This window comes from Oncorhynchus mykiss, chromosome 7 (assembly GCF_057628025.1).
Source record: "Oncorhynchus mykiss isolate SJ-2025 chromosome 7, ASM5762802v1, whole genome shotgun sequence".
Classification (NCBI taxonomy): Eukaryota; Metazoa; Chordata; class Actinopteri; order Salmoniformes; family Salmonidae; genus Oncorhynchus; species Oncorhynchus mykiss.
In genome coordinates this window covers 43,443,174-43,469,919 of record NC_143028.1, presented here as the reverse complement: position 1 = coordinate 43,469,919, position 26,746 = coordinate 43,443,174, and the positions used below count along the sequence as shown (strand labels likewise).

Genomic DNA, 26,746 nt, shown 5'->3' with positions numbered 1-26,746 from the left:
GTGGATGTCCATCATCGATTTTGTATGATATGTTATGAATTACAATTCGTATGATATGTTACAAATTGCAATTTGTAAAATGTTACGAATTCCAATTCGTACAATATGTTACGAATTTGCAAACCGTATGATATTTTGGGAATTCCAATTTGTTGTGGCTAACGTTAGCTAGGTGGCTAACGCCAACATTAGCTAGATGGTTAACATTAGTTAGGCTTGGGGTTAAGGTTAGGGTTAAGATTAGGGTTAAGGTTAGGAGTTAGGTCAAAGGGTTAAGGTTAGGGTTAGCTAACATGCTTAGTAGTTGCAAAGTAGCTAAAGCGTAGTAAGTAGTTGCAAAGTTGATAAAATGCTAAAGCTAGATGTTCACAATACAATGTTTCAAGTTTCTTGCAGACATGCCATGCGTGTGATTTATAGGATATTTATTTTGATTAAGACATTTTCTACCTGCAGGCTGCAATGTTTTTCTTTGTTGGTTTTATGTATGCTATGTTTATCCTACATAGTTGGCAATGACAATATAAGTTACTTTTGGAATTTTGATTAACCACATGATAATGATATTGAGATGCAAAGATTTTATTATAAATTAAACTGTTGCAAATTTGAAAATCATAACTGGCATGCAGATTGGTAGAAATGGTAAGATAAATTGACACTCCAAATTGAAAAGGTTGCCGATCAGTGGTGTAGACTATTACCAGCAACTTGAGGAGCTAAGGTCATCAGCAAGGGGGAGGATAGGGAACAGGTTTTTTTCTTCAGGTTAGGCTATGAGGCTATGTTGATCTCTGGCTCTCTCTTGAGTCATTTGTGTGTCATAATAATGCTATTAATCACAGTGTGTTTAAAGCCTAAAACAAGCTAATTAGCCTATATACAGTACAGGCCAGTTGATTTTATTAAAATACATAGGGTGTGTCTATGTACTGTAGTGAAAAATACACCTTTTAACATTTCGACCAATAGATTGGTTGAAAGAACAGGCGACTCTCGGTCGACCAAGATTATGTTTAGTCGGGGACAGCCCTAGTCTCACGTAACCACACCAAACGTAACATACCATACTAATTTCAGTGCCCCGGATTTACGTTTATTATTTTATGCCTAGTCTATGGCTGGTATGTGAGCACAAGATAGAGGGGTGGATAAATTAGGGGGTCATCATAATGCCAGAGAGGTAAAGAAAGCTAGAGTAAAAGGCCGATAGGGAGAAAGTTAGAAGATGAAAGAACAACAGACAGAGAGAGAGAGAGAAATAAAGATCACTGTGCATGAGAATGGCTTGACTCCTGTTCCTCACCACATTCTTTCCTAAAGACCATAGTGATAAGCATCCCCTTTCCCCCTCATCGGTCCCCCTCTTACTCCGTTCCAGATACTGTATCCCCTCTAACCCCCTCCCAAACTCTAGCCTCTGGCAGCATGTTGTGTCCAGGGCTGGCTAAACACGCTGTGTCCAATCCAATCACTGCTGGAGGCACCATAAATACCATCCATACCAGCCTCCTGCTCTCATGTATCTGCTGCCATGACTGTATTGAGTATGCTAGAGAGTGTTTGTGGGGGAGTTGTGGAGGAGCTGCTTTGAAGTGAAATAACAACTAACAAATGCTTTATAAAAGAGTTTGGTTTAGGGTTAGTTAGGCTAAGGTATTCTGGTCACACATGTTGTTAAGGAGTTGATAGTCATCATGCCAGTCACCATCTTTTACCCACAACAGTTTTGAAAGAGAAAGTCCCAGGTTTCATCATCCATTGTGACAGAGTACATTTGCAGTAGTGATTTTGAAAGACCTCCATGTCACACCTGAGGAGGAAATGACTCTCAGAGAGGAAAAATACATCTTCTCTCTTTTTTTTTTCTTTAAAAAAAAAAGTATTTTTGTTTCATCCAACAAAATGTAAAGGGTAAAACACAGGCTTTGAAGTAGGGCTAAATTAAGTGGCATACTATCTGTGAACTGTCACTCAGAACCTTCCTTTTATGCCCTAATTCCTCTGGTGTAGAAAGCCATATCTGAGAATCTGTCTGTGAAAATATCCATTAGAACAGAACAGTTGTGAGGTCATGATCTGTTTGAGCCACGTATAAGCATGGCCGATATCCCATATTGACAACAGTAAAGCCCAAAACTATTTTAACAACTAACTTTCCCATCCCATTCCCCAAACACCAGAGGGCAACAACCGTGTGAGTTGGAAGTAGGGGAAAGGTGCTTTATTGTGGTATATTCTAAACATACAAGGATGACCTTCCAGAGAAGAACTCTGAGAGTCAAATGGCTATGTTCCAAATAACAGCTCCATTTCTCCTATTTATAACTACCTCACAAAGCTTCATTAAGAATCCTTGTTCACAAGGAACAGTCAGTTATGTCCTTGGTATGATCATTACTCTGGTTTTACAGTTTGGAGATCAATAAAGGACAATGTCTTATTTCTTGGTTGACAGGTACACCAAGTAGACTATATTCTCTCCATAACCTAAAAATACACTTTTGATCAAATCTGTAGACAGTCCCAAGCACCTTTCAGTGACCTTAAATGGATGCCTAGTTTAAATAAAGGGTACATTAAAATAAAAATAAATAAACATAACAAAAAAGATAGAGTAGAGAGGCGCCGAAAGCTCTAGGCTCTACTGAAGTAGTCCTAAACCCACTAAACCCAAACAAAAACAAAGAAGTCATTTCTCAAGGCTGACACAAGTCAGCTTTCCACATCACAACATTGAGCCACCATCCGGTTACATAAGGCTGCCCTGATCTCACAAACAGGACAGTGACTGTTGTTCTACAGTATCTATCAGGGTAATATTACCCAGAGATTACCCTGGTCTGCATGAAGGACCTTGAAAAAAACAGACATTGTAGTAAAGTGTGCAGGCAAGCCTGTAGAAGTACCCGTTTTAAACTATAATTCCTAGCCAGCATTTAATGACATCCGGGTTAGTTGGGAAGAAGACTTATTTGAGGAAACTTGCCAGACAATTGGAGTTGCGTTTGATGCCTTTGAGCCAATTCTGTGTTAGTGAGACTGCCCTGACTCTGAGTTTGTGTACATTAGAATTCATCTATTTTAGTCCTAAGTAATTAACAGGACAAAGTCTTTCAAAGGTTGTTTTAATCCCTGAATAAAGGACTAAGACGTTGTAATAAAACAGCACGGATAACTTATGGGGCATTTCCACCTGAGACTTACCTCACACCAGTGTGTGGAGCAAGCATAATCAAACTTGGAGCAAGCAGAATCAAAGTCTCCATTATCAAGACAGTTGCTTAGGAAGCAGGTGTTAACCATAGAAGGAGTTAACCCATTTATGTAAATGCAGGCTGAAAAGTACCAGTGGCCTGAACTTGGCCCCAAGTCAGAGCAGGTTCGCTGAAGCCATGATCCAGTGAGACACTGGAGCCGTGCCTTGGAAGTAAAAAACAAAAGTTTGAGCATGAGGTAAGTTTCTTCCTGAGATAAGTCTCAGGTAGAAATTCACCACCAGAATGTGCTGGTTTCAGACAGTCCATGGTTGGTCTGTCTAGTTTCCTCATCATAATTTATATCATACACCAAAATGTTGAGAAGGTGTATGATCTGTGATATGTGCAGGCACGCAGTAGGCCCGAGACTCCTGCTCAGTTCCCTAAGGACTGCCACACAGAAAGAATATCAGCCCACAGCGAGAAGCACGAGATTGAACTTCACTCAACTTTCTAGAGCATTAGTCACCAACCGGTCGATCGCAATCACATTCCAAGTCGGTCGCCAAACACTTCTGTAAAAAACCCAATGATAAAGCCTTGTGTTCCTATTTGTTTTATTCATCCCGGGATGTTGGTGCCAAGTGCACCTGATTCAGCTACCCTGTGTGGCGGGTAGGCGAACTGTTGCCATTTTGAACTATTTAATTTGTCTGAAGGTACAAACTCTGCCTTCCCGCTGGCCGAGAGAGCAAATCAAGTGCACTATAGGCCTACCGCTGGCCAATCAGATGGCTCAGATTACCATGTCTGCAGTAACGTAGCAGACATAAAAGAAAGCTACAACAAAGTTGATACTGTGAGATTTCAAAACGTTTAAAACCATGAGAGAGAGACGAATAGAGCAAAGATATGCTGTTTTTATGAGTGAGTTCATGTTGAAGTTCTTACTCTTTGTATTCAACACTTTTATAAGCCATAAAATGTGTGTTCTTCCTATTTCCACTGAGCGCTACAACAAGCACTGCAGCAGTAATGATTGAGTGGGAAAGTGTATTGATATGCTTGATGTTACGTTCCCCAGTTTCTGTGTTTTGGGTTTGTTTGTGTTGTTTTGGGTTTGTTTGTTCATATGTCTGTGTGCATTTAAGGAAATGGCTTCCTGAATTCCCCCAAGCAGCTGATTGGTCAGCCCCAGCAGATTGGAGCTCTGATCCCGCCCTCTCATCAGGGGATACAGCTGTCTGCAATTACCAACTCCTGCTGCAGCTTTAAAAGCCAGTGATCATTTGTTAGGAGAGAGAGCTTCTTGGTTTGTCCTGTGTTTCGGTGGTTTTCTGTATAATTGTTGTGAAGTAGTTTGTAGCCGGTCCTGCAGACATATATGTATGTCAAATTGACTGTGTTTTTGATTATTGAAATTGTTCACTTTACATTAGTAATTATTCTGTTTTTGTTCCCAGGGGGGAAGGGGAAGGCACCTTGGGAGTGCTTAGGCAAGAGGCCTGCGGGCATACATATACCTGTCGTATGTACTCTGTCTATGCACACTAGGTAAGACCTGGGCAGACCACCCCCTGTATTTTGGTTAGTGCGCCAGGTGGTATTAAGAATAGATAAGTAGTGGGTGGGTGGGTGGGTAGGAGAGGGGACTTTTGCTTTGTTATTATTAGAGGCTTGAGGCTTTTTTTTAATATAGAGGAATATTTCACTTTCTCTGTTCATAGGAGGAACAACATGAATTTGTACATGAGGCAGAAATAATGTGGTGCGGTTTGAGTTTTCGCCATCAGCTGGAAGACTGTTTCCCTTTTTGGTCCGTGTCAGTGGAGGAAAGGGAGAGCGGAGGGATGCTGCTCTCTCCCTCCGCTGAGACTGACCATAGATTCAGGTACCATCGACCCAATAAAATAAAAGCAAATTATTTAAATGTATGCTCACTCAGCTGTGCCGCATAAGTAATACAACAACGGATCTGTTACCGGTGTGATCATATACAGTATCCTACCTCGAATTCCCAAACAACAATGCATTGGCAGGGCAATTGAAGAAAAGCCTATATGCAATGAAAATATATTGGGCCTATAGCTTACTGAACAAACCTCATTGCTACAGTACTGTTTTTAATTGGTTAATGTTGCATAGGCTTATGTTTTTTTAAGTAATGTAAAAAAGTCTAAGCGGTAGATCTCTGCTTGCATTTTGACTCAGTGATTTTAACTCAAAGGTTGGTGACCACTGTTCTAGAGTTTTCCCTGTTAACACAATGTTTTGCCTTTACTTTGGCAAATTTGATCGAATCAACGCAATATTAGCCACTTTCAATACAACATATCAAAATAAAATTAACTATGCAAGAGATTTTCTTGTTGGCAGAATGCATCGGAGTAGGATTCTATTGCATTGACATGTACTACCCAGCCCTTGCTCTACACAGACCAGTTAGGCTTAACCAATCAGAGCTGCAGTAGGCCTATATGCAAATAGAACATTGCCATATATGGATCTGTGCCATTTACTTTGAACTGGACTGTGTTTACAGTATGAGTGGTTCTGAGCTCGGTTATTAGCCCAGTTATAGATACTTTGTAGTAAGCAATAGGGGAGTATTTACTTCCTACAAAAGCACAAATCGTGTACATTTCGAGACATCTTTGAAAAGAGAGTCAGGTAAAGAGCTTTTGTTGTCTTAAAGGGGCAGTGTTGTATTTTGAGACGGGTTTGAATAAGCTAAGTAGCAAATAGGCAGAGGTTAGTATAATTTGTCTGATTCTCTGTAATAATGGTATTGGAATAATAATGCATTTTATTTTGTAAAGCAGTTTCTTGCATCAAACAACACAAAATTTTCAGTCACCTCCTTGTCTGAAGAACAAGTGGATAAACAGGTTAATGTCAGGCCCTGTATGTTTTTTCCCCCTAAAGTCTCATGGAATGTTGGCGTACATTGAACACCACACATTGGCTGCTACTGCAGGCTGAATGATAGAACAGCTATTTCCATGTTAAAATGTTATGGGATGCATTTTCTCCATTGTTTTTGATGGCAGGCCACTCTGGTAGGCCTACATTATGATCAAATAGCCACAGTAGATGACTTGGCCACTGTTAACTGTAAATTAAAGCGGGTACAGCCCAAGTGTTCACAGTAAACGCACACTGGAAGTTGCACAGAATTTTCACAACGTTCAAGTTTGTGTTCAGCAGACCTGAAATTTGCTCAGTGCTGAGCGTTTTTAGAGGGAACATTGGTTACAACACACATAAACACACAGGCACACACACAACAAACATACAGGAACTTATAAAGAGCAGATCCTGAATGACCTTTCAAAATAACACACACACTAACACACAATCAAATTAAAAACTTATGGAAGGCCTACAGTATGAAGGCCTGCTGATCTTGGCTGATAAGTGTTTCATACATTGTCATCACTTCATGTGTCCTTCAATTCGACTGATTGCTGAGAATCTCCAAATAACATTTCCCTGCTGTTTCCTAACAGTACCCCCTCCCTCCTTTATGCCTCCCCTCTTCTCCCTCTGTTGATTTAAGTATGAACACACTCCCCCTGATAAATCTCTTCTGCATGTTTCTGCCCAGACCTCCCACAGCCTTTTCCCCTCCCAGCTGTTCCAGGTGTGTCTTCTGGGCTTCCCTTTCTGTTCTGGCTATGGCTTCCCTCCCACCTCCAGTCTTTCACTGGCTGTTGCAGACGCTGCCTCCCAATTTGCCCCTGGCAGCGGCCTTCTTGCGTCTCTTGTTGAGCAGTGAGTTGCTGGAGGTGTCCAGGTCTTTGATCTTCACCTGGTCGTAGTCCACACGCATGGTGGCCAGAGCACTGGTCATCTCCTCCTACAGCACACAGAGAGGAAAGGGTTAGAGAGAAAAGGAGGGCCGGAAATAGAGAAGAGAGAGAGAAGAAGAATCAAAGTGAGGGCGGGTTTATTTAATGATAGATAGATAGATAGATAGACAGAAGATAAAGCTCTGCTCTGAATATAGCCTACAGCATAATAAATATGAGAGGAGGCAATAAGCCCTCTGTTTCTAAAAATGGCTTCAGATCAGACTCTGATGTTTGCCTCCCCCTTGTGGAAGGTCAACCACTCCAGAGTCATCTGGTCTGGGAGCAATTCCATTTCCATATTTTCACACCACAAAAGCACTGAAGCTCCACTCACATTTTGAGATATCTACGTGGGAAAACGTGTAATTTTCATTGTTTCAACTGTATTTCAAATATTGTCTGGATGTAAAGTCTATACATTCTATGATGCTGTTGATCCTGGGAAGTTCCTGGATGACCAGAGGTGTCAGTGTTAGTCTGATTCTGACCTTCACGTCGTCCCACATCTCTCTGTCCTCAGTCAGGACCCGTGTGGTGTGTAGCGGTGTGGAGGGAACAACCATGGACTGCTGCAATGACAAAACACAGACACGAATATATAGTGTGCATGCACTGTAAATGCACACACACACACACACACACACACACACACACACACACACACACACACACACACACACACACACACACACACACACACACACACTCACATTGATCCAGGGGTGGTTCATAAACTGTGTGATGGTCATTCTGTCGTTGGGGTCTGTCTTTAGCAGCTGATGGATCAACTGTTTGGCTGAGAGAAATCAATAAGAGGATAGAGGTCAAAACACACACAGACACACACCAGGCCCCAGCCAAGGCGTTGTTTTGGAATAAGGCACCAGTTGGTCCACATGAGCAGGAAGTCCTACCAGTGTGAATTCAGAGATTTAGCCATACTATCCCTGGCATTTAAGAGCTGCTAATCTGAGTTTATGTGCCTTGTCTATGTTTGGGTGTGCTTGTGGATGAGTGTTATGCTATAAAATTGACTATTTAGAAGTTTGCTTATGTTTGTCTGAATGAAAGGGATTTCTGGGAGTGACGACATTGGAGGGAATGCAGAGCTATACTAACAAATAAACAAAAGCCAGGGCTAATAGTCTAGTGCAGGGATCATCAACTAGATTCCCCCGCAGACCAATTTTGTTCTTGAGTGGATGGTCGGGGGGCCGGAACATAATTACAAATAATTTGCAGATTGCAAATTGACCGCAAGAAGCCCAAACAGATAACATATTTGACTAAAGCATAATAATATCAAACCTTGCTTACATTTGAATACAACCACATCTCTCTATTATGCCCAGGAATACTTGGGAAAAGATTTCCAAAATTAAAATAACTTTGATTTTCTGGTATTTTTACCGTATTTTATGTCCAACAAAGAAAATGCATCATTAGAAAACTTGGGGGGGGCCAAATAAAAACACCCGCAGGCCATCAATTGGGGAACCATTGTCTAGTGGAAGGATGACCCAACCCAGTCTCACCTTCCTCTGACACCTCAGCCCACTCAGGTTTGGGGAACTCGTACTGGCCCATCCTGATCCTCCGTTTCATCCCTGGAGAGATGGCCTGGCCCGTGTTAGAGTAGAACGGTGGGAAACCACACAGCCTAAACAGAAGACAAATGCGTAGATGTTTATAGTTATTAGGTTGCACTGACCATCAAACGATTATATAGTATGCATGCACTGTATATGCACACACACACACACACTACTCACAGGATATACATGATGACGCCCAGAGACCACATGTCACATGACTTGTCATATTTCTCCGGGCCCAAAACCTCAGGAGCTTATAAACAGAAAAACAGACAGATGGAAAATACAATTACTTGTCCAATATTATAAGCAGAATATAGTGACGGACAGTGCATTCGGAAGGTATTCAGACCCCTTGACTTTTTCACATTTTGTTACGTTACTGTCACACCCTGATCTGTTTCACCTGTCTTTGTGATTGTCTCCACCTCCCTCCAGGTGTCGCCCATCTTCCTCATTATCCCCTGTGTATTTATACCTGTGTTCTCTGTTTGTTTGTTGCCAGTTTGTTTTCTTTCGTCAAGCCTACCAGTGTTTTCCCTCTGTTCCTGTCTCTTGATTGTTCCTGTTTTCTAGTTTTCCCGGTTTTGACCTTTTCTACCTGCCCTGACCCTGACTGCCATCCTGTACCTTTGACCCACCTATCTGGATTACTGATCCCTGCCTGTGTCGAAGCACCTTTGGCAGCGATTACAGCCTGAAGTCTTCTTGGTTATGATGCTACAAGCTTGGCACACCTGTATTTGGGGAGTTTCTCCCATTCTTCTCTACAGATCCTCTCAAGCTCTGTCAGGTTGGATGGGGAGTGTTGCTGCACAGCTATTTTCAGGTCTCTACAGAGATGTTCAATCGGGTTCGAGTCCGGGCTCTGGCTGGGCCCCTCAAGGACATTCAGAGACTTGTCCCGAAGTCACTCATTGTCTTGGCTGTGTACTTAGGGTCGTTGTCCTGTTGGAAGGTGAACCTTCACCCCAGTCTGAGGTCCTGAGCGCTCTGGAGCAGATTTCCATCAAGGATCTCTTTGTAGTTTGCTCCGTTCATCTTTGCCTCGATCCTGACTAGTCTCCCAGTCCCTGCCACTGAAAAACATCCCCACAGCATGAGGCTGCCAACACCATGCTACACCATAGGGATGGTGTCAGGTTTCCTCCAGACGTGACTCTTGGCATTCAGGCCAAAGTGTTCAATCTTGGTTTCATCAGACCAGAGAATCTTGTTTCTCATGGTCTGAGAGTCCTTTACTGAGGAGTGGTTTCCGTCTGGCCACTCTACCATAAAGGCCTGATTTGTGGAGTGCTGCAGAGGTGGTTGTCCATCTGGAAGGTTCCACAGAGGAACTCTGGAGCTCTGTCAGAGTGACCATCGTGTTCTTGTTTACTTCGATGACCAAGGCCCGTCTCCCCCGATTGCTCAGTTTGGCCGGGCGACCAGATCTAGGAAGAGTCTTGGTGGTTCCAAATTTCTTCCATTTAAGAATGATGGAGGCCACTGTGGTCTTGGGGACCTTCAATGCTGGGAAATGTTTTGGTACCCTTGCCCAGATCAGTGCTTCGACACAATCCTGTCTCGGAGCTCTACGGACAATTCCTTTGACCTCATGGCTTGGTTTTTGCTCTGACATGCACTGTCAATCATGGGACCTTATATAGTGTGTGCCTTTCAAAATCATGTCCAATCAATAGAATTTACCACAGGTGGACTCCAAGTTGTAGAAACATCTCATGGATGATTAATGGAAACAGGATGCACCTGAGCTCAATTTCGAGTCTTATAGCAAACAGTCTGAATACTTATGTAGATAAGGTATTTCTAAAAACATTTTTTCGCTTTGTCATTATGGGGTATTGTGTGTAGATTGCTGAGTAACATTTTTTATTTAATCAAGTTTAGAACAAGGCTGTAATATAACAAAATGTTGAAAAAGTCAAGAGGTCTTAATGCTTTCCGAAGGCTCTGTAAATCTGATTGTTACACATATTCCTACAGTAGTTTAGTATTGTCACCCAGCTCGCACATGACGTTCTGAGAACCATATGTTTCTTAGAGCTTGGTGAGAGTGTGGTTGTTCTATGTTCACTTTGCATACAACCTTCCCACAACATTCTGGGAATGGTGCAGGACAGTTGCTTGGCTTTGGAACATTCTACACACATTTAAGGAACTTGACAACATTACATTATTTTCTTGGTATTTAATTAATTTAACAGAACGTTTCCTAAAAGTTCAATCATGGTCAAATTGAATTTAAATGTTGGTAACATTTAGGAATGTTCTCCAATTGGTTTGACATTGGGAATGTTCTCAAATATTACAAAGAACATTAAAGGAAAACTCTACCCAAAAACTATATTTTGTTATTTGTTTCATTTGTGCATTGTTGATATTGTCCCAAATGTATTGTATGTCAGCAAATGAAGTTTTCAAGATATGTAACTTTCAAAATACAGTAATCTGGCATGTATGATGTTTTTTGCATCATACAGATGTTCTCAGAACTTCCTTGCAACCTAAAAAAAATGAACGTTCCCAGAACAGGTGAAATATTCACTTCCGTTCTCCTAAACGTTTAAAAAAACATATGGTTTCATTCCCAGAACCAATGGAAAACCAAAGATGTACGTTCCCACAACTTCCAAGGAATCAAATATGTTAGCTGGGAACTTACCCACATAGTAAGGGGTGTAGCACGGGGTCTGCAGGAGGTTGTGTAGAGTGGTCTCCTTAGCGAAGCCAAAGTCTGTCAGTTTGAGAGTACCGTTGCTCTTCTGATGAGTGTACAGCAGGTTCTCAGGCTGAGGGAGGGAAGTGAACCGTATCTGTCATTAACTGTACGCATATTATTACTAAATGTATGGCAACTCTGTCATTATCTGCTGCTGTTATCTTTATCTGTGTGTCAGTGTCACATTGCTCACCTTGATGTCTCTGTGTGCGATGTTCATGTTGTGGAGAAACTCGATGGCCGTGCCAATATCCCGCATGATCTCTGAGCCCTCTAGATGAGAGCAGAGTTACACAGTCTCAGGACAACACTGTCAGTAACATTACACATATACAGTATAGTATGTCCATTCCCAGAAACAGACTCAATCCTTTTTCCTTGGCCCCCTCCACTCTGTGCCCCTTCACCTCTCTCAGTGAAAGCTTGGTCTCCTCTGGCCTGGATCCGGCTGAACAGTTCTCCCCCTTGCATACTGGAACAAGAGAAACACATACATTGAGTTAACATTGAGATGCTGTCATGGAGTTATCATTCGAAACACAACACTGCCTATAACTCTCCCAAATTAGACATTTTTCAAAAAGATGAACTCTGTTACTTGAATAAAAAGCCCTAAAACAATAGTGAAAACAGGAACCATTTAGATGAGGTTGATGTTTCGTGGGATAACATTAGACTGGGAACAGAACAGTCTGCTATGCACAAGCACTTCATCTGCCCCTCTGTCTTTCCATTTTGTCATTATACACATAAACATCCATACAGACTGGGGACTCCTCTATCCTCCTCAATGATCTTTGTCTTTTGAAAAACACAGTGAATCACCTTCTGTTATGTGGAAAGAATTGTTTATATGCTCTTTTGAGTGTGCGTGTGTGTATGCATGTGAGAGATAGAGAGAGTGAGCGAGAGAGTAAGGAGGAAGTGAGTAAGAGAGATTGATCCAAGTCAAACTCAGTTATAGAATATTCTCCTTCATTAAACTAGCTGAGCTTAGCGGAGCGTAGCTGCCCTCCTCTCAACCTCTCTGAGACAGGAAAGAGCTGACCACAAAGACAGATTACTTTACAGGGAGCAACACATGTCACATACACCCCCAGCTCTGAATCATCACACTCACTGTCTATGACTTGCCAGTACACTATACTCCCATTTCTTTAGAAATGTAGCTCATTGGAAATCAATGTCAGTATCTAAAAATTCCACATACACACTTGAGTTAATGCATTCTCACTGCTCCAACCATGTGTTCTTTATTTCCTTAAAACATGACTACGAGAGAATACTACAGTATATCAAGAGCGTCTGTGTCATCTCTGAGTACTGAGGAGAACCTGTGGTGATCTGTGAGGCACAGGTGGAGCCCCAGCTGTGGCCCAGGCCTGCCCACATACTTGGCCTGCATAGACATACCAAGGCCAAGTGACTGACCTTTCCATCAAGCCTAATGGTATCAGAGAGAAGCTATGAGGGATTGGCACTATGTCAATAGTTTATGGCTAGCTGCTGAAGACAGATAAATGGGACATGTATTCCCACATAGCAGAGGATTCTGGGTAATGTGGTCAAAGAGCTGACAGGACAAGATCCTACCATTCCATGATGATGAGCAGGCACTTCTTCCCATGATGCATGTTCTCGTACAGACTGAGAATACCAACGATGTAAGGCCCCCCCGACACCCGCCAGTGAAGCTCAACCTCCTGCCTCGCCTTGGGACTGTCATAGAGGATCTGTGTTGGAGTGAAGTGTGGGGAAGGAGTGGAGTATGGGAAGGGCAGAGAGTGAGATTGAATTACTTAATTTAAGCGAAACAATTGGCATTCCAACCAGGCACTCGTTCTGTCCTGAAGGGAATTGATCAATCATGACAAAAGAGGCTGGTTGGCCGCGCAGCCGAACCTGATCCATTTAAATGTCAAAGTATTAATCATGATGACACTTAACAACTCCCCTGATCTGCCTGACCTGTCCGTAACAGGACTTCAATGTTATCTTTTCCCTCTTTCAGTTCTCTACCACAGTGGGCCTGTTAAGTCATTTCACACACACACACACACACACACACACACACACACACACACACACACACACACACACACACACACACACACACACACACACACACGAACACACACACAGTAGATAGCTGGCAGGCCTTGACATAGCACCCGTCTTCCATTCCATCAGAGGGTATTTTTGGGTGCTGACAGTTACAGAGTGGGCTCCTGCTGGATACCATGCCGGCCCAGTCACAGAGCTGCAGCTGAGAACAGAACACAACACAGGCAGTCTGGCCACCACTCATCCTTTTGCCACAACCTTACACACGCTTTACCTCACTTTTTACAGCTTCAATTTCATGACAACGTGGATGGTGAGAGAAATGTGGAAGCTCCTGTACATACCTTTCTCTTGCACTTGGAGAAGGAGTTTCATCGAGAAAGTTGTGGTTCCAGAATGACTGGCAATAAACAGACTTTTGTGGTCTCATTCGATTATAGAAGTCATAACCGGAGAACCTGACTCCCTCACTTAACAATGAATGAGATAGTTTCTTGAACACAGGGAAAGTATGCAAAAGTTTGGATTTGGCTTGCTCTCATCGTATCCTCGTTGCATCATCCTTCCAAACAGAATGGCTTATGAGTGGCCAAGGCACATGCTGTAATGAGCAGCTAATTAAAAGACACAGGTGAAACTTCAACCTGAACAATCATAAACCCTTTTTTAAGACTTACAATGTTACCATAGGAACTAGGTTTCATATCAACTTCACACAAAATGAGGGATTCTTCATCTTTGAGTGTTTATATTGTGAATGAGTGTGTATTTATGTGTGTGTTTATCGTACACATGTGCTTAGTTGTCTTTTCTTTGGCATGAATTAGTGTGTGAGTGTATTTTCTTATATCTATGCCTATAGTGACAGTCTTTCTCTAAAGAGGAAGGATGGATGTGTGGTGAAAGTGGAAGTGAAGCGAAGGACTTCCGTTAGCCTCTTTAACTGATGTGTGTTTAAACTTAATCTCACAACCCACAGTTCCCAGGGTCACTATAAAAGAGTGGTCTTCATTTCTGTCCAGTATCTGTGAGAAAGAGTCTTGGCTACTTTATTGTGTTTTATGGGTTCTCATATGAAGATACAGATAGCTTAGGGCCCCATGCGCTTCATTTCCTGGACAGTGGATAAGAGCGTCTGCTAAATGATTCAAATGTAAATGTAATGTAGGCACAACTGGAAACGTTGGAAAACTTTAGTACAAGCCCTAAGTTCCTCCAGGAACAAAGGGGATTTAAGGTGCTACAAATGGGATTTTTTGAGAATATATATGTATCTTTTTTTACATTTCTGTCATTTCAGAAAATGTCCATAATATATCTACAGTAATAGTGGAATGATGTGTTGATGTGTGATATTCACCTCTTGATTTCTACCGCTGGGTCGGCTTCTGTTGTCAAAATGGGATAGCTGTTTTGACTTTGCGGCTGTGATATCTGGTGGAAACCAGGGCAAGGGGCCAATGTAGAAATCTCTCGGTCATTTCCTGCTTGATAGAATTCTATACTGTTCATTCAGTTTCTGCACTGAATAGTGTAGGAAATCATTGTTACATCTAAATAGCTTTTCACAGCAATTTTGATTTTTTACAGCTCTTTGAAGCTTGTCAGTGGTGGAAAAAGTACCCAATCATCCTTGAATAAAAATAATTATACTGTACCTTTATAGAAAATGACTCAAGTAAAAGTGAAAGTTACCCAGTAAAATACTACTTGAGAAAAAGTCTGAATATACAAAATATTGAATATAAGTATCAAAAGTAAATGTAAAAGTATAAACAATTTCAAATTCCTTAAATTAAGCAAACCAGACGGCACCTTTTCTTGTTTTTTAAATGTATGGATAGCCAGGGGCACACTCCAACACTTAGACATCATTTACAAACCAAGCATTTGTGTTTAGTGAGTCTGCCAGATCAGAGGAAGTAGGAATGACCAGTGATGTTCTCTTGAGAAGTGTGTGAATTGAACCATTTTCCTGTCCTGCTAAGCGTTCAAAATGTAACGAGTACTTTTGGGTGTCAGGGAAAATATATGGAGTAAAAAGTATGTTATTTTCTTTAGGAATGTAGTGAAGTAAAAGAAGAAGTTGCCAAAAAATATAAGTAGTGAAGTAAAGTATTGATACCCCCCAAAAAACAACTTAATACTTTAAAGTATTTTTACTTAAGTACTTTACACCACTGCCGAAAGTAAAAGGCTCAAGCATGAGTCTCCGCCATGTTACAGGGAAATGGGATGTGGTGGAGGCGGAAGACTTGCTTTGAATGCAGCCTAGTACTGTTGCAATCCATCTAGCTTCCACATAGGGGAGAAATTCTGAGAAATTCAATGTGGGCAAACACATAGACACACACACACACACACACACACACACACACACACACACACACACACACACACACACACACACACACACACACACACACACACACACACACACACACACACACACACACACACACACACACACACACACACACACACATATTCTCATAACAGACTTTCCAGGGTTCAGGTTAGTAGGTTAACTCTGCTACAGACAACATGTTTTTTTTACATTAAGCAGAAACTCTGAACCTTTGAATGCAGCCAATCCATATAGCAACCACATCGGTGAGAAAATCAACAGTCCCCCCCATCTTCCTCAAAACCAATCAGATCCTTCTCAGCCCATTTCTAACATAGCATTGTGTCCTGGTAGCCACAGAGGAAATGTCGTATTTTCCTTCATATAGCTCCATAGACCTTCTCACGCACACTGGCACATGCAGCATCAATAGCTTTACACGCTGCTGCAAATGAGGACGTTTAGAGACTGTTCAAGGTTGAGGGCAGTCTGGATATTGATGTGTGTGTCTCAGTAACAGAGCTTGTTTACCCTACCTTTCCCTTTATAATTGTTTCCAGCCAACAAAGCGGAGGTCATAAAATTGAGTAAATAGAGCTGAGAGATAGGCGTGAGAGTGCAGAATACATAATGAGTAGTTATGGAAGAACAGATGAAACTGGAGAGAACGTTAAGAGATACTACTGATATTAGGTTAGGAACCTTATCTGATGATCAATAGATAATAAGATTCCACTTGAAACTAAATGTAGCTAAATCTATAGTATTTACATATAGGCTACACAGGCAGACATTGTACTAATACCGATTTGTGGTAGGTAGCCAGGTATAATCCTGAAATATATATTAACCTGAACAGAACATGTTTTTACTATAAAGCTTATCATCACACCATTCTTCTCTGACTGATTAACTGGTTCAATTCTCATAACCAACTTTTCTAAGGCTGGGCTCAGAGGTCAGTCTAACTCTGCTACACGGTACATTTTTAGCCAGACACATATTGACAGATTTTTCACCTAGCCGGCACAGGGATTCGAACCAGCAACTCTTCGGTTACTGGCCAATGATATTAACCACTAGGCTACCTGCTGACTGCCACTACAGTCTCTCAAATCACTTTCATGTGAAACGAAACCATAGTATTTTAAGTGGGCCTCAACGGAAGCACAGATGGACCACAATCCTGCCAACCATGCCAAAAAGTTGTATAAGCCATGCCAGTGGTTTATAATATAATAACAACAACCACAAACATAAACAGAAGCCGAGGAAGCTAAAACTACATAGATGCAAATCCATGAAACGAGATTAATCAAAAAACTCTTTGAAAGAAGAAGAGCTTGGCTATGAAGAGAGTGAATTAGAGTTCCAGAATGAAACATTCCCCAGCCAAATAAAGGTTCTAATGGAACATACAGTGAATGGAATCTCAGGATTTCCTTCATGGAAGAACACTGGGTCTTTTTAGGCTATACTCAGACTCTTAGAGCTTGCAGCTTGACAAGTCTAAGACGAGAGAACCCTGATCGCTGTAATTGAATCAGATTAAAAGGATGGCTTCTCTTCAGGTCTAGTAGAGTGGATTAAAACTATACCCATCCATTACCCTTAGCGCTTAGGAGTGGACTTAATTATAAAGTGATGGAGCTGGACAGCTGTTCATCCCTATGACTCGTTCTGTCTATGGCTGTTTGTCTTGTGGTTAAAAACAAAGGACAAATCGAGTCGTAAATGTGTCAATTTTATACTTTATGCACAAGGCTCACCCAGGCTTATACAAACAGAGGCTGGCTTCTGTACGATCACAAAAACACAAAAGCAAACTCTGAAACACCACCACACCCCTGACAGAATATTTTCCAATCCACATTTCACACTTTGTATTTTATTTGGCATACAGTGGGTGGTGTCCATTCCCTGCAGTCAATATTGAAATGCTTTCCATTGGTCACATTCTCCAAGCTCATAAATTGGATCTGAGTGAGAGCCCTTGTAGGACAGCTTTGCCCTGTGGCTCCATGGGTAGTTCCTGGTCACTGTGACCAGAGAGGACTAGGCGAAGCGAGAGGGTCGACTCCGCTCAAAATATGTCCTTACAGATTAAGCAGACTTGGTCTGCTTAACAATTATAGGGTTAAGCAGACCAAGTGAAGAGTTTTTGTATGGGGGCAATGAGAGAGTGTTCATTTGGTAAAGATAAAAGTGAATTGCTATTTTGATAGGTGAGGCTTATTTGAGCAAACAGAAGTTTCATAATGCTTACATTTTCTATGAGTATATTGATATGTTTTCTACAAAAGATCAATGGCTAGCTAGGACATTCCCACCTGATCTCGCCTCCTCCAGCCTGTCTTTCGCCTTTGCGGACATGTATTTCCATTAGTAGAGCGGTCAGTCGACCATCTTGTCAATATAATAGATAATCTTTGCTGTGACCTGCTCTGGGTCCTCTCTGACAGTGGGAGTTATGATCAGGCACCTGGTGAGACACCCAGTTGTGATTGCAATTAAAATGCATAACACAGCTTCTTACCTGTAATAGGCAACTATACCAGACAATGTCAGTCAGCAGGCCAACTTTCAGTCCTCCAATTTAAAATGCTCATTACTTATCCACAGCATCCGTCAGTACTTGTACCCTAATTATCCACAGCATCCGTTTGCCAAATGGTGTTTTCCTGACTGATTGCACTCTGCTGTATGTTGTCCCAAACACTGAAAATAACCTCTAATAATAATAATTATTGTAAAAACATTTATTTGGAGGGTAGATCAGATTTAATATTGGATTGTGGCTTCCATCAATGTAATTGTCTGCATCATTTCCAATCCCCCATATATTTTTTTGTAAATATATATATATAATTTATATATTTTTAAAATTGATTTTCCTTTATTATTTTCCCCTAACTCTACCACCCCACCCCTAACTGGAGTAAACTAATGGACAACAACACTTAGGCTTCTACTTCCAGCTTATACATACTATATACATTTTAGGGACACGGTATATTTTACAATAGTTATCTTTTGTTTGTTTTTAGTCTCATCCTTCAGCTACACACAACCCCTCCCATCTCTGGTGACCATTCAGTTTGATTTCTATTTGCCATATATTTTTCAACTGTGCTGTGATGTTTCACAAAGGTTCTGAACCTTTCTATTCTAATAGTTTCTACAGATTGTAAATTAAAGATAACATTTTTTGCCAAGAGTATTATTATATTATTGATCGATTGACTATGATTTTCAAAATCACCCAGCAGTGCTGTCTGCAGAGTTAGCTCCAGGTAAATGGTGCAATTCCTCAGCCATTCCTGAACCTGTTACCAAAAACAAGCTACATATGAACAATACCAAAACAAATGATCTAATGATTCTGTCTCTTCGCAGCAAAATCTGCAGAGCTGGGATGGTTGTATCCCCCATATATGTATATGGGGTAATGGATGGGTATAGTTTTAATCCACTCTACTAGACCTGAAGAGAAGCCATCCTTTTAATCTGATTCAATTACAGCGATCAGGGTTCTCTCGTCTTAGACTTGTCAAGCTGCAAGCTCTAAGAGTCTGAGTATAGCCTAAAAATGATTGCATATATATATATATATATATATATATATATGACATTCTATTGGTTGCAATAATTTTTTATAGTCATTTAAATTGAAAAACTGTAAGTTTAAATAACCTCTAATAATTGAATGTGAATGACAACATAGATTTGAATTCAGGACAATTCCAGACACATATTACTCTTTTTTCTGCCATCCCCTGTAAAATGACCTGCTCCCTTCCCTTCTCCTATCGCTCTCTTCTCCGATTCTGTACTGTATCCAATCTTTTTATCCTGACCCACAGCCCCCTCTTGTCCTTTGTGTGTGACTGACTATATGCTCCTGGTTAGGAGATTCTGATCCGGCTGGATTACTGTAGGACAGCCATATGTAAAAAGGAGGATCCGGACCCAGAACAGGGCCAATAGCGACCACAGGTCCAGACTATTAAAAACAAAAATTAATTCAGTCGGAATTCAACTCCTGGTATCATATGAACACCCATAAAACATAGAAAATGTGTAGAATTGCCAGAAAAGAGCTTTAAAACTGCTACATTTTCCCTTCCTTCCATGGCAAAAGTGTAGGAAATTAGCTTAGAAACTGTATTTTCTTTCTCTGCCAACAAGAGGGATGTGAACAGTTTGGGATTGAAAGGGTTGCGCAGGTGGGGGTTTAACACTACGCCGATAAATAACATTATCCATCTGGACCTTTGCCACGAGGAAATGTCTCTGACCAGCCCTTTTCAAATAGTATTTGAGTACCCCTGCTGTAGGCAGTAAACCGCTGCCTCTGTAGCAGAGAACAGAACCAAAAACGATGACATTTTTCAAGGAACAGAACCAGAACCAGAACTGAGAACAAAAGTGATCTATACTGTTCCGGACCAGAACCATTATTTTAAAAGCATGGGAACTGGTCAATAACGTTATTTAACGTTCTGGGCATTTTTTTCCCGAGTTCCACAAAAAACTAAACAAAGCACCTACAGTATGCAAAGCCCTCACACAAAAACGTATTCCAGTGTTTGCCTGACAGCTGATCATCTTTCCAGTGTGTGTGTAGAGTGCCTGCCTCTCCCCCTCCCGCCGAAGCATGCATAGTCTGTTGTAGCTACAGACGTTACAATCGTGATTCAGAAATTAGGGAGAGAGATTTTTCATTAGAGAACAATGGATTAACTTTTTCAAAGCTAATTAAGGATACTATGGTTATTACGGTATTAACTACCCTTCTGTGTTACTAAAAGGTAAGACATGTTTTTATTTGAATTCTGATGCCACTCTGCACACACAAGCTTGTTAGCTAGCTAGCTGGTCTAGCTCTTGAAAACTCGAGGCGGCATTATGTGTAATGTAATGGAACAGAGATTCATGATCAAGGGCTATCTCTGGTCCAATGTTAGTTAAACCAACTCTCTGAAGTTCAAAGACATTCAAAGTTCTTTCATAGAAGCTGCTCCTCCGTAGGTATAATTCTGTGGGCCTAATTCAGATAATGCATGTCATAACAACAAGGTGCCCACTGCCCAATGCATGTGCATAGCTTGCCCGCACCATAGCAAGCTGCTCTATCCATTGGTGAAGTAATTTAATGTCAAACTAAATGTAAAAAATAATATATATTTCAAAGGTTTAAAAAGGAACAGAAAGGAGTGATATAAACCATGACTTTTTTTTGTTCGAACCGGTTCCGAACTTTATTTTGCTGGTTGGAACAGTGGAACGACACTAAAAAAATAATGGTTCTGTTCAGAATTAAACGATTGGAAAATAATTTTGGTTCCAACCACTGCACACGTGTAAATCAAAACCAGAGTAACACATTTGTTCTGAGCCTCAGCCTATCCCATGATCCCCCCCTGCCTGTCTTCCAGGAACCCAACCCCAGGAGCAGAGTCAGCACCTTAAAGGAAAACTCCACCAAAAAACTGTCTTTTGGTATTTGTTTCATACGTCCATTGTTGATACAGTCCTAAAATGTTTTCCATGTCAGCAATCAAGTTTTCAAGATATACAGTACCAGTCAAAAGTTTGGACAGCTACTCATTCAAAGGTTTTTCTTTAATTTTACTATTTTCTACATTGTAGAATAATAGTGAAGACATCATAACTATGAAATAACACATATGGGATCATGTAGTAACCAACAAAGTGTTAAACAATTCAATATATATTTTATATTTGAGATTCTTCAAAAGTAGCCACCCTTTGCTTTGATGACAGCTTTGCACACTCTTGGCATTCTCTCAACCAGCTTCATGATGTAGTCACCTGGAATGCATTTCAATGAACAGGTGTGCCTTGTTAAAAGTTCATTTGTGGAATTTCTTTCCTTCTTTGAGCCAATCAGTTGTGACAAGGCAGAGGTGTTATACAGAAGACAGCCCTATTTGGTTAAAGACCAAGTCCATAGTATGGCAAGAACAGCTCAAATAAGCAAAGAGAAACCACAGTCCATCATTACTTTAAGACATGAAGGTCAGTCAATACGGACAATTTCTTCAAGTGCAGTCGCAAAACCCATCAAGCGCTATGATGAAACTGGCTCTCATGAGGACCGCCACAGGAAAGGAAGACCCACAGCTTTCTCTGCTGCAGCGGATAAGTTCATTAGAGTTACCAGCCTCCGAAATTGCAGCCCAAATAAATGCTTCACAGAGTTCAAGTAACAGACACATCTCAACCACAAGTGTTCAGAGGAGATTGCGTGAATCAGGCCTTCATGGCTGAATTGCTGCAAAGAGACGTCCTTGGGCAAAGAAACATGAGCAATGGACATTAGACCGGTGGAAATCTGTCCTTTGGTCTAATGAGTCCAAATGTGAGATTTTGGTTCCAACCGCTGTGTCTTTGTGAGACACAGAGTAGGTGAACGGATGATCTCCACATGTGTGGTTCCCACTGTGAAGCATGGAGGAGGAGGTGTGATGGTGTGGGGGTGCTTTGCTGGTGACACTTAGTGGGTTTGCACTTAGTGGGACTATCATTTGTTTTTCAACAGGACATTGACCCAACACACCTCCAGGCTGTGTAAGGGCTATTTGACCAAGAAGGAGAGTCATGGATTGCTGCATCAGATGACCTGGCCTCCACAATCACCCGACCTCAACCTAATTGAGATGAGTTGGGTTTGGGATGAGTTGGACCGCGGAGCAAAGGAAAAGCCTCCAGCTAGTGCTCAGCATATGTGGGAACTCCTTCAGGACTGTTGGAAAAGCATTCCCCATGAAGGTGGTTGAGAGAATGCCAAGAGTGTGCAAAGCTGTCATCAAGGCAAAGGGTGGCTACTTTGAATAATCTAAATTATAAAATATATTTGGATTTGTTTAACACTGTTTTGGTTGCTACATGATTCCATGTGTTATTTCATAGTACTGATGTCTTCACTATTATTCTACAATGTAGAAAATAGTGTAAAAATAACAAAAAACCCTTGATTAATAGGTGTGTCCAAACTTTTGACTGGTACTGTGTAACTAAACTAAATGTATTATGTTGGCTGTATTTCTATATTTTGGAAGTTATATATCTTGAAAACTTGATTGCTAACATGAAAAACATTTTGAGACAATCTCGACAATGGACTAATGAAACAAATACCAAAATAACGTTTTTCGGTGGAATTATCCTTTAACTGATAGGCTAGTTGAAGGTCAATGACACAGCCAGCCAGCCAGCAGGGACATCCCCGACCTGGCTTTCGGGGCTTTAGCTTTAGCCCCGAATGATTTTGGGTCATCCCCGAATATGTAGAGCTGCTGGGATGGTGTAAAACAAAATTATCAACTGAATATGCCGCTTAGTTCATAGAGCTGTGGTTACTTGAAACTCCTGAAGTCATCCACACTTTATAATCAGCGGTATAGTGATGCTGTTGGGCAGCGGAGCGATGCTTCGCCACTTTTCAGTATGGTGCTGTGTCTCACACAATCAATTAATGATTAATTCGTTCTCTTGATAAAGGAGTGAATATAATAGCATATATGATGTTAGGCTACTGTTAGACCAAAAACACCACGTCATTTCTTATGACAATTTAGGATGATTGTAATGAAATGTAAAAAAAAAAAAAAAAAAAAAATCAACAGCGTGCGCCATAGGCTAAATATGCTTTGATTGAAACAAAATACAGGTGGCTCTGTTTAACTCCATCTGCTCTAACATTTGATTAAACATTAGTTAGGCTACTTAAATAATTTAACAAGATCAAAATGCATATTCCCAAAGGGATTGGGATCAAATTATTGTCATGCAGGTTGTTGGCATGCAAATGACTAGATGCTGATCCAGTAAAACGTTAATAATTTGCATTCACGATTGACAATGATGATGGCCTAATTTATAATAAGGTAGGCCTCATTTTTTGTTTTAGGATGAAAAAAATAGAACATTTTCTTTGAGCCACTAGGCCTATGTGTAGGCATTTGCAATCGTGCAATTTGGATGAGGCATTGTATGTAGGCCTATATTCTAAAATTATATTATATAATCGGCCGACATAGTCTACCAACTTTAAATCAGAAAATAGTATGTAATAATCATTTAAATTTTTTTGCAAAATATATCACGACACCACTTGTTTGCCTATAATAAATGTAACACCAGCGCGCTGCTTTAAGCCAAGCATGGTACATTGTCTTTTTGTTTTCACCGAATCTCAGTTTGGATATTAGATTACAATTAGGTTGGGAAATGTTAACTAAATTGGGTAACCATGAGAAAATACGTGATTAGATCGAAACACTTGTTCATTGACTTAATGGAATTATTCTACAGGCTACTGGCTGATATATTACTGTAACAGTAGGCCTAACTATGCAATAACCTCATATGGGGTTACTGACTACAATCCGTTGAATTAATAATAAGAAGTGTTGATTATATGGCCTTGGGGAGAGCACAGTACATGGAAGGGGTGCTGGAAGTGCTGCAAATAAATTGAAATACATTTGCCAAATTATATAATTAGCCTACTGTTGTCTGTATAGAAATGAATTAAATCATTGAAAATACTACACCAGAGAGCATAATTTAGCCACATAGGATCAGTAGCTTCTTTACAGCCTAGGCTACAGTCGGAACTCAGCTGATTGTTGAGATGTGGCTGTCGATGTGGCTGTCAATGAACAGTAGGCAGTAGCCAAAAGGTCTTTCGCAATATAAATACAAAGATGAGTGAGTGCCACTGTAAAGTTGGTGGGCTATAATTCCAACCCATAGCGTATCCACTATGAGTTGAGCCCTGAATGTTATGAACCTCTGGTGATACCCCTGCCAGCCATCACGTACACACATAGAATATGCATTACACACACATGGATACCGGTATACACTAGTTGCCCATGTTAATTACCGTGTTATAACACCACCATGGCTTTTCCTTGCTTTTCCTCAATAGAATACTTATTTACAATGTCATGCTAGTACTTGGCAAATGGTGAATGGGTTTGTATACTGTTAGAAAACATGGTTCCAATGGTTTTCAGCTGTCCCCTAGGTGAACCTGTTTTAGTTCCAGGTATAACCGTTTTGGGTGCCATGTATAACCCAAAAAGGCTTCTGCCATGAAACAACAAGTGTTATTTAAAGGGTTCTCATATGGAGACAGTCGAATAACCCTTTTATAGACATCATATTTTTTCTAAGTGTATAGGCAGAGATAAATCTGATAAGAAACTCCGATCAAAGTTCCTAAGTTAGTTTTTCTAGTTGATTTGATCTTCACTAGGGAATATGCAAGATCCCAATACGACCAAATGGAATCAGGACTCACACTCCGAGTGAGCAACAGCCTATTTCCATTGGTAGGTGATATTACCTTCAGTGCGCACTTCTCCCCCGTCTTCTTATTTGTGCATTCCAGAACCTTCCCATTGATCCCAAACCCAAGGACCTGACTAGATATCTTATAATCGTCTGTCACCGCGTTACGCTTTATCTCCAATTTGGGGAACTCCGGCAAGGGGAAGTGCGTGGAATCCGTGTCCTGTGCCGTACGCACTGCGCTGTCAATGGGGGCTGGCTGGGTTGAAGGTTCTGATGGGAAGTCTGGTTCTGGCTCAGCCTTCGGCAGTTCCGAAGATTTCTCCTTACCAATACCATTTTGTAGCATGGTCCCACAGATGCTGTGTCTCTGTGAGTGGTCCTCCAGGATGAAAAAAACGACCTCAATAGGCTAATATGATTCGCAAGTGAAATGACGCGCTTGTCCGTAATTTACGCCAAGCAGAAATGACTCCCAGACCCTGAAAAGGGCGCGCATTCGGTAGTCACTTTCTCTTGGCCAGTTCCTGTGTGCCTTGGGATGTTTAAAACAATAGTCCCACTATTAAAAAAGTTTGAAACTAAAAGTTTTCTATAACTTAAATTATTATATTCAAGTTCAATTCAATAATCCTGTATATCCACAGTGTAATATTTGTTTCACTAAAACATGTCCACATCTGAGTAGGCTATAGTAGAATGACTTCGGTTCAACTGGCCTCGTCACTTTCCAACGTCCTTTCGTTACATTCACACCGGCTTCTGACTGAGGAGCTTACGGAAACATTACCCTCTACTCAAGTCATATTTCTCTAGCGGCTGTCTTTTAAAGGAGCAGTACAGTTGACAAATAACTGGTAGTCAGGGTAGGGTTGAGTTGAATGGAATCAAATCAAAATGTTTCCCCTGAAGACTAACAACAAGTAGGATGGTTTCTATGCAATACATACTATCCACAGATGTCAGATTACTGTATATGTTAGATTACGTGTTTAAAATGACTGCCAGTGTTAGCTAAGCAAGCGATGCCTGCTTCAGTTTTCAAGGATATCCATCCCTCTATTTACACTACATGACCAAAAGTACATGACCAAAAGTTTATACACCCATTCAAATTAGTGGATTCAGCTATTTCAGCCACACCCATTGCTGGAAGGTGTATAAAATCAAGCACACAGCCATGCAATCTCCATGTACAAACACTGGCAGTAGAATGGCCTTACTGAAGAGCTCAGTGACTTTCAACGTGACACCGTCAGGCCTCGCCAGTTCGCCAAATTTCTGCCCTGCTGAATTGCAAGTGCTGTTATTGTGAAGTGGAAATGTCTAGGAGCAACAACGGCTCAGTAGCAAAGTGGTAGGCCACACAAGCTAATCTGGAGGTGAAAGAAACGCATACCTGTTTAGGTGATGTGTCGGCTAGCGGAGTAGAAGACTTGAAAAGGAAAAGGAGAGCTCTATAGGAGCTCAGATGCAATAATTGAATAACCTAATATCCTACATTTCGATAGACAAGCTGTCTTCATCAGCTCACAAGCTCACCGAATGGGACCGCCAAGTGCTGAAGCACAAAGCACGTAACAATCGTCTGTCCTTGGTTGCAACACTCACTACCGAGTTCCAAACTGACTCTGATA

At 41.1% G+C, this 26,746-nt stretch overlaps 1 protein-coding gene across 4 annotated transcripts; it reads right to left on the bottom strand.

Moving 5' to 3' along the window:
* Positions 1-5,988: 5,988 nt before the first annotated feature.
* On the bottom strand, positions 5,989-26,730 carry LOC110527941 (MAP kinase-activated protein kinase 3). 4 transcript variants are annotated; one of them, XM_021609579.3, is made up of 10 exons: positions 25,165-26,730; positions 12,965-13,104; positions 11,779-11,843; positions 11,565-11,644; positions 11,315-11,441; positions 8,827-8,902; positions 8,590-8,714; positions 7,765-7,850; positions 7,473-7,623; positions 5,989-7,059 (listed from the first exon to the last, which is right to left on the bottom strand). In XM_021609579.3, coding segments are annotated over exons 1-10 (1,146 nt in total). In that variant the 5' UTR covers positions 25,459-26,730; the 3' UTR covers positions 5,989-7,057. The 4 variants fall into 4 exon arrangements, with proteins under 4 accessions (XP_021465254.2, XP_021465252.2, XP_090097215.1 ...); XM_021609577.3 differs by having other exon boundaries at positions 7,543-7,623; XM_090241089.1 differs by lacking the exon at positions 12,965-13,104 and having other exon boundaries at positions 7,543-7,623; positions 25,165-25,877.
* Between the last annotated feature and the right edge of the window lie 16 nt (positions 26,731-26,746).

Bases quoted from the DNA above. Each gene is read 5' to 3' on its own strand.
- LOC110527941 (XM_021609577.3), bottom strand. From the start codon at position 25,458: ATGCTACAAAATGGTATTGGTAAGGAGAAATCTTCGGAACTGCCGAAG. The intron at 11,645-11,778 runs GTGAAGGGGCAC...GCTCTCATCTAG, and splicing joins CCAAGCTTTCACTGAGAGAG to AGGGCTCAGAGATCATGCGG. The intron at 8,715-8,826 runs GTGAGTAGTGTG...TCTTCTGTTTAG, and splicing joins GGCGTCATCATGTATATCCT to GCTGTGTGGTTTCCCACCGT.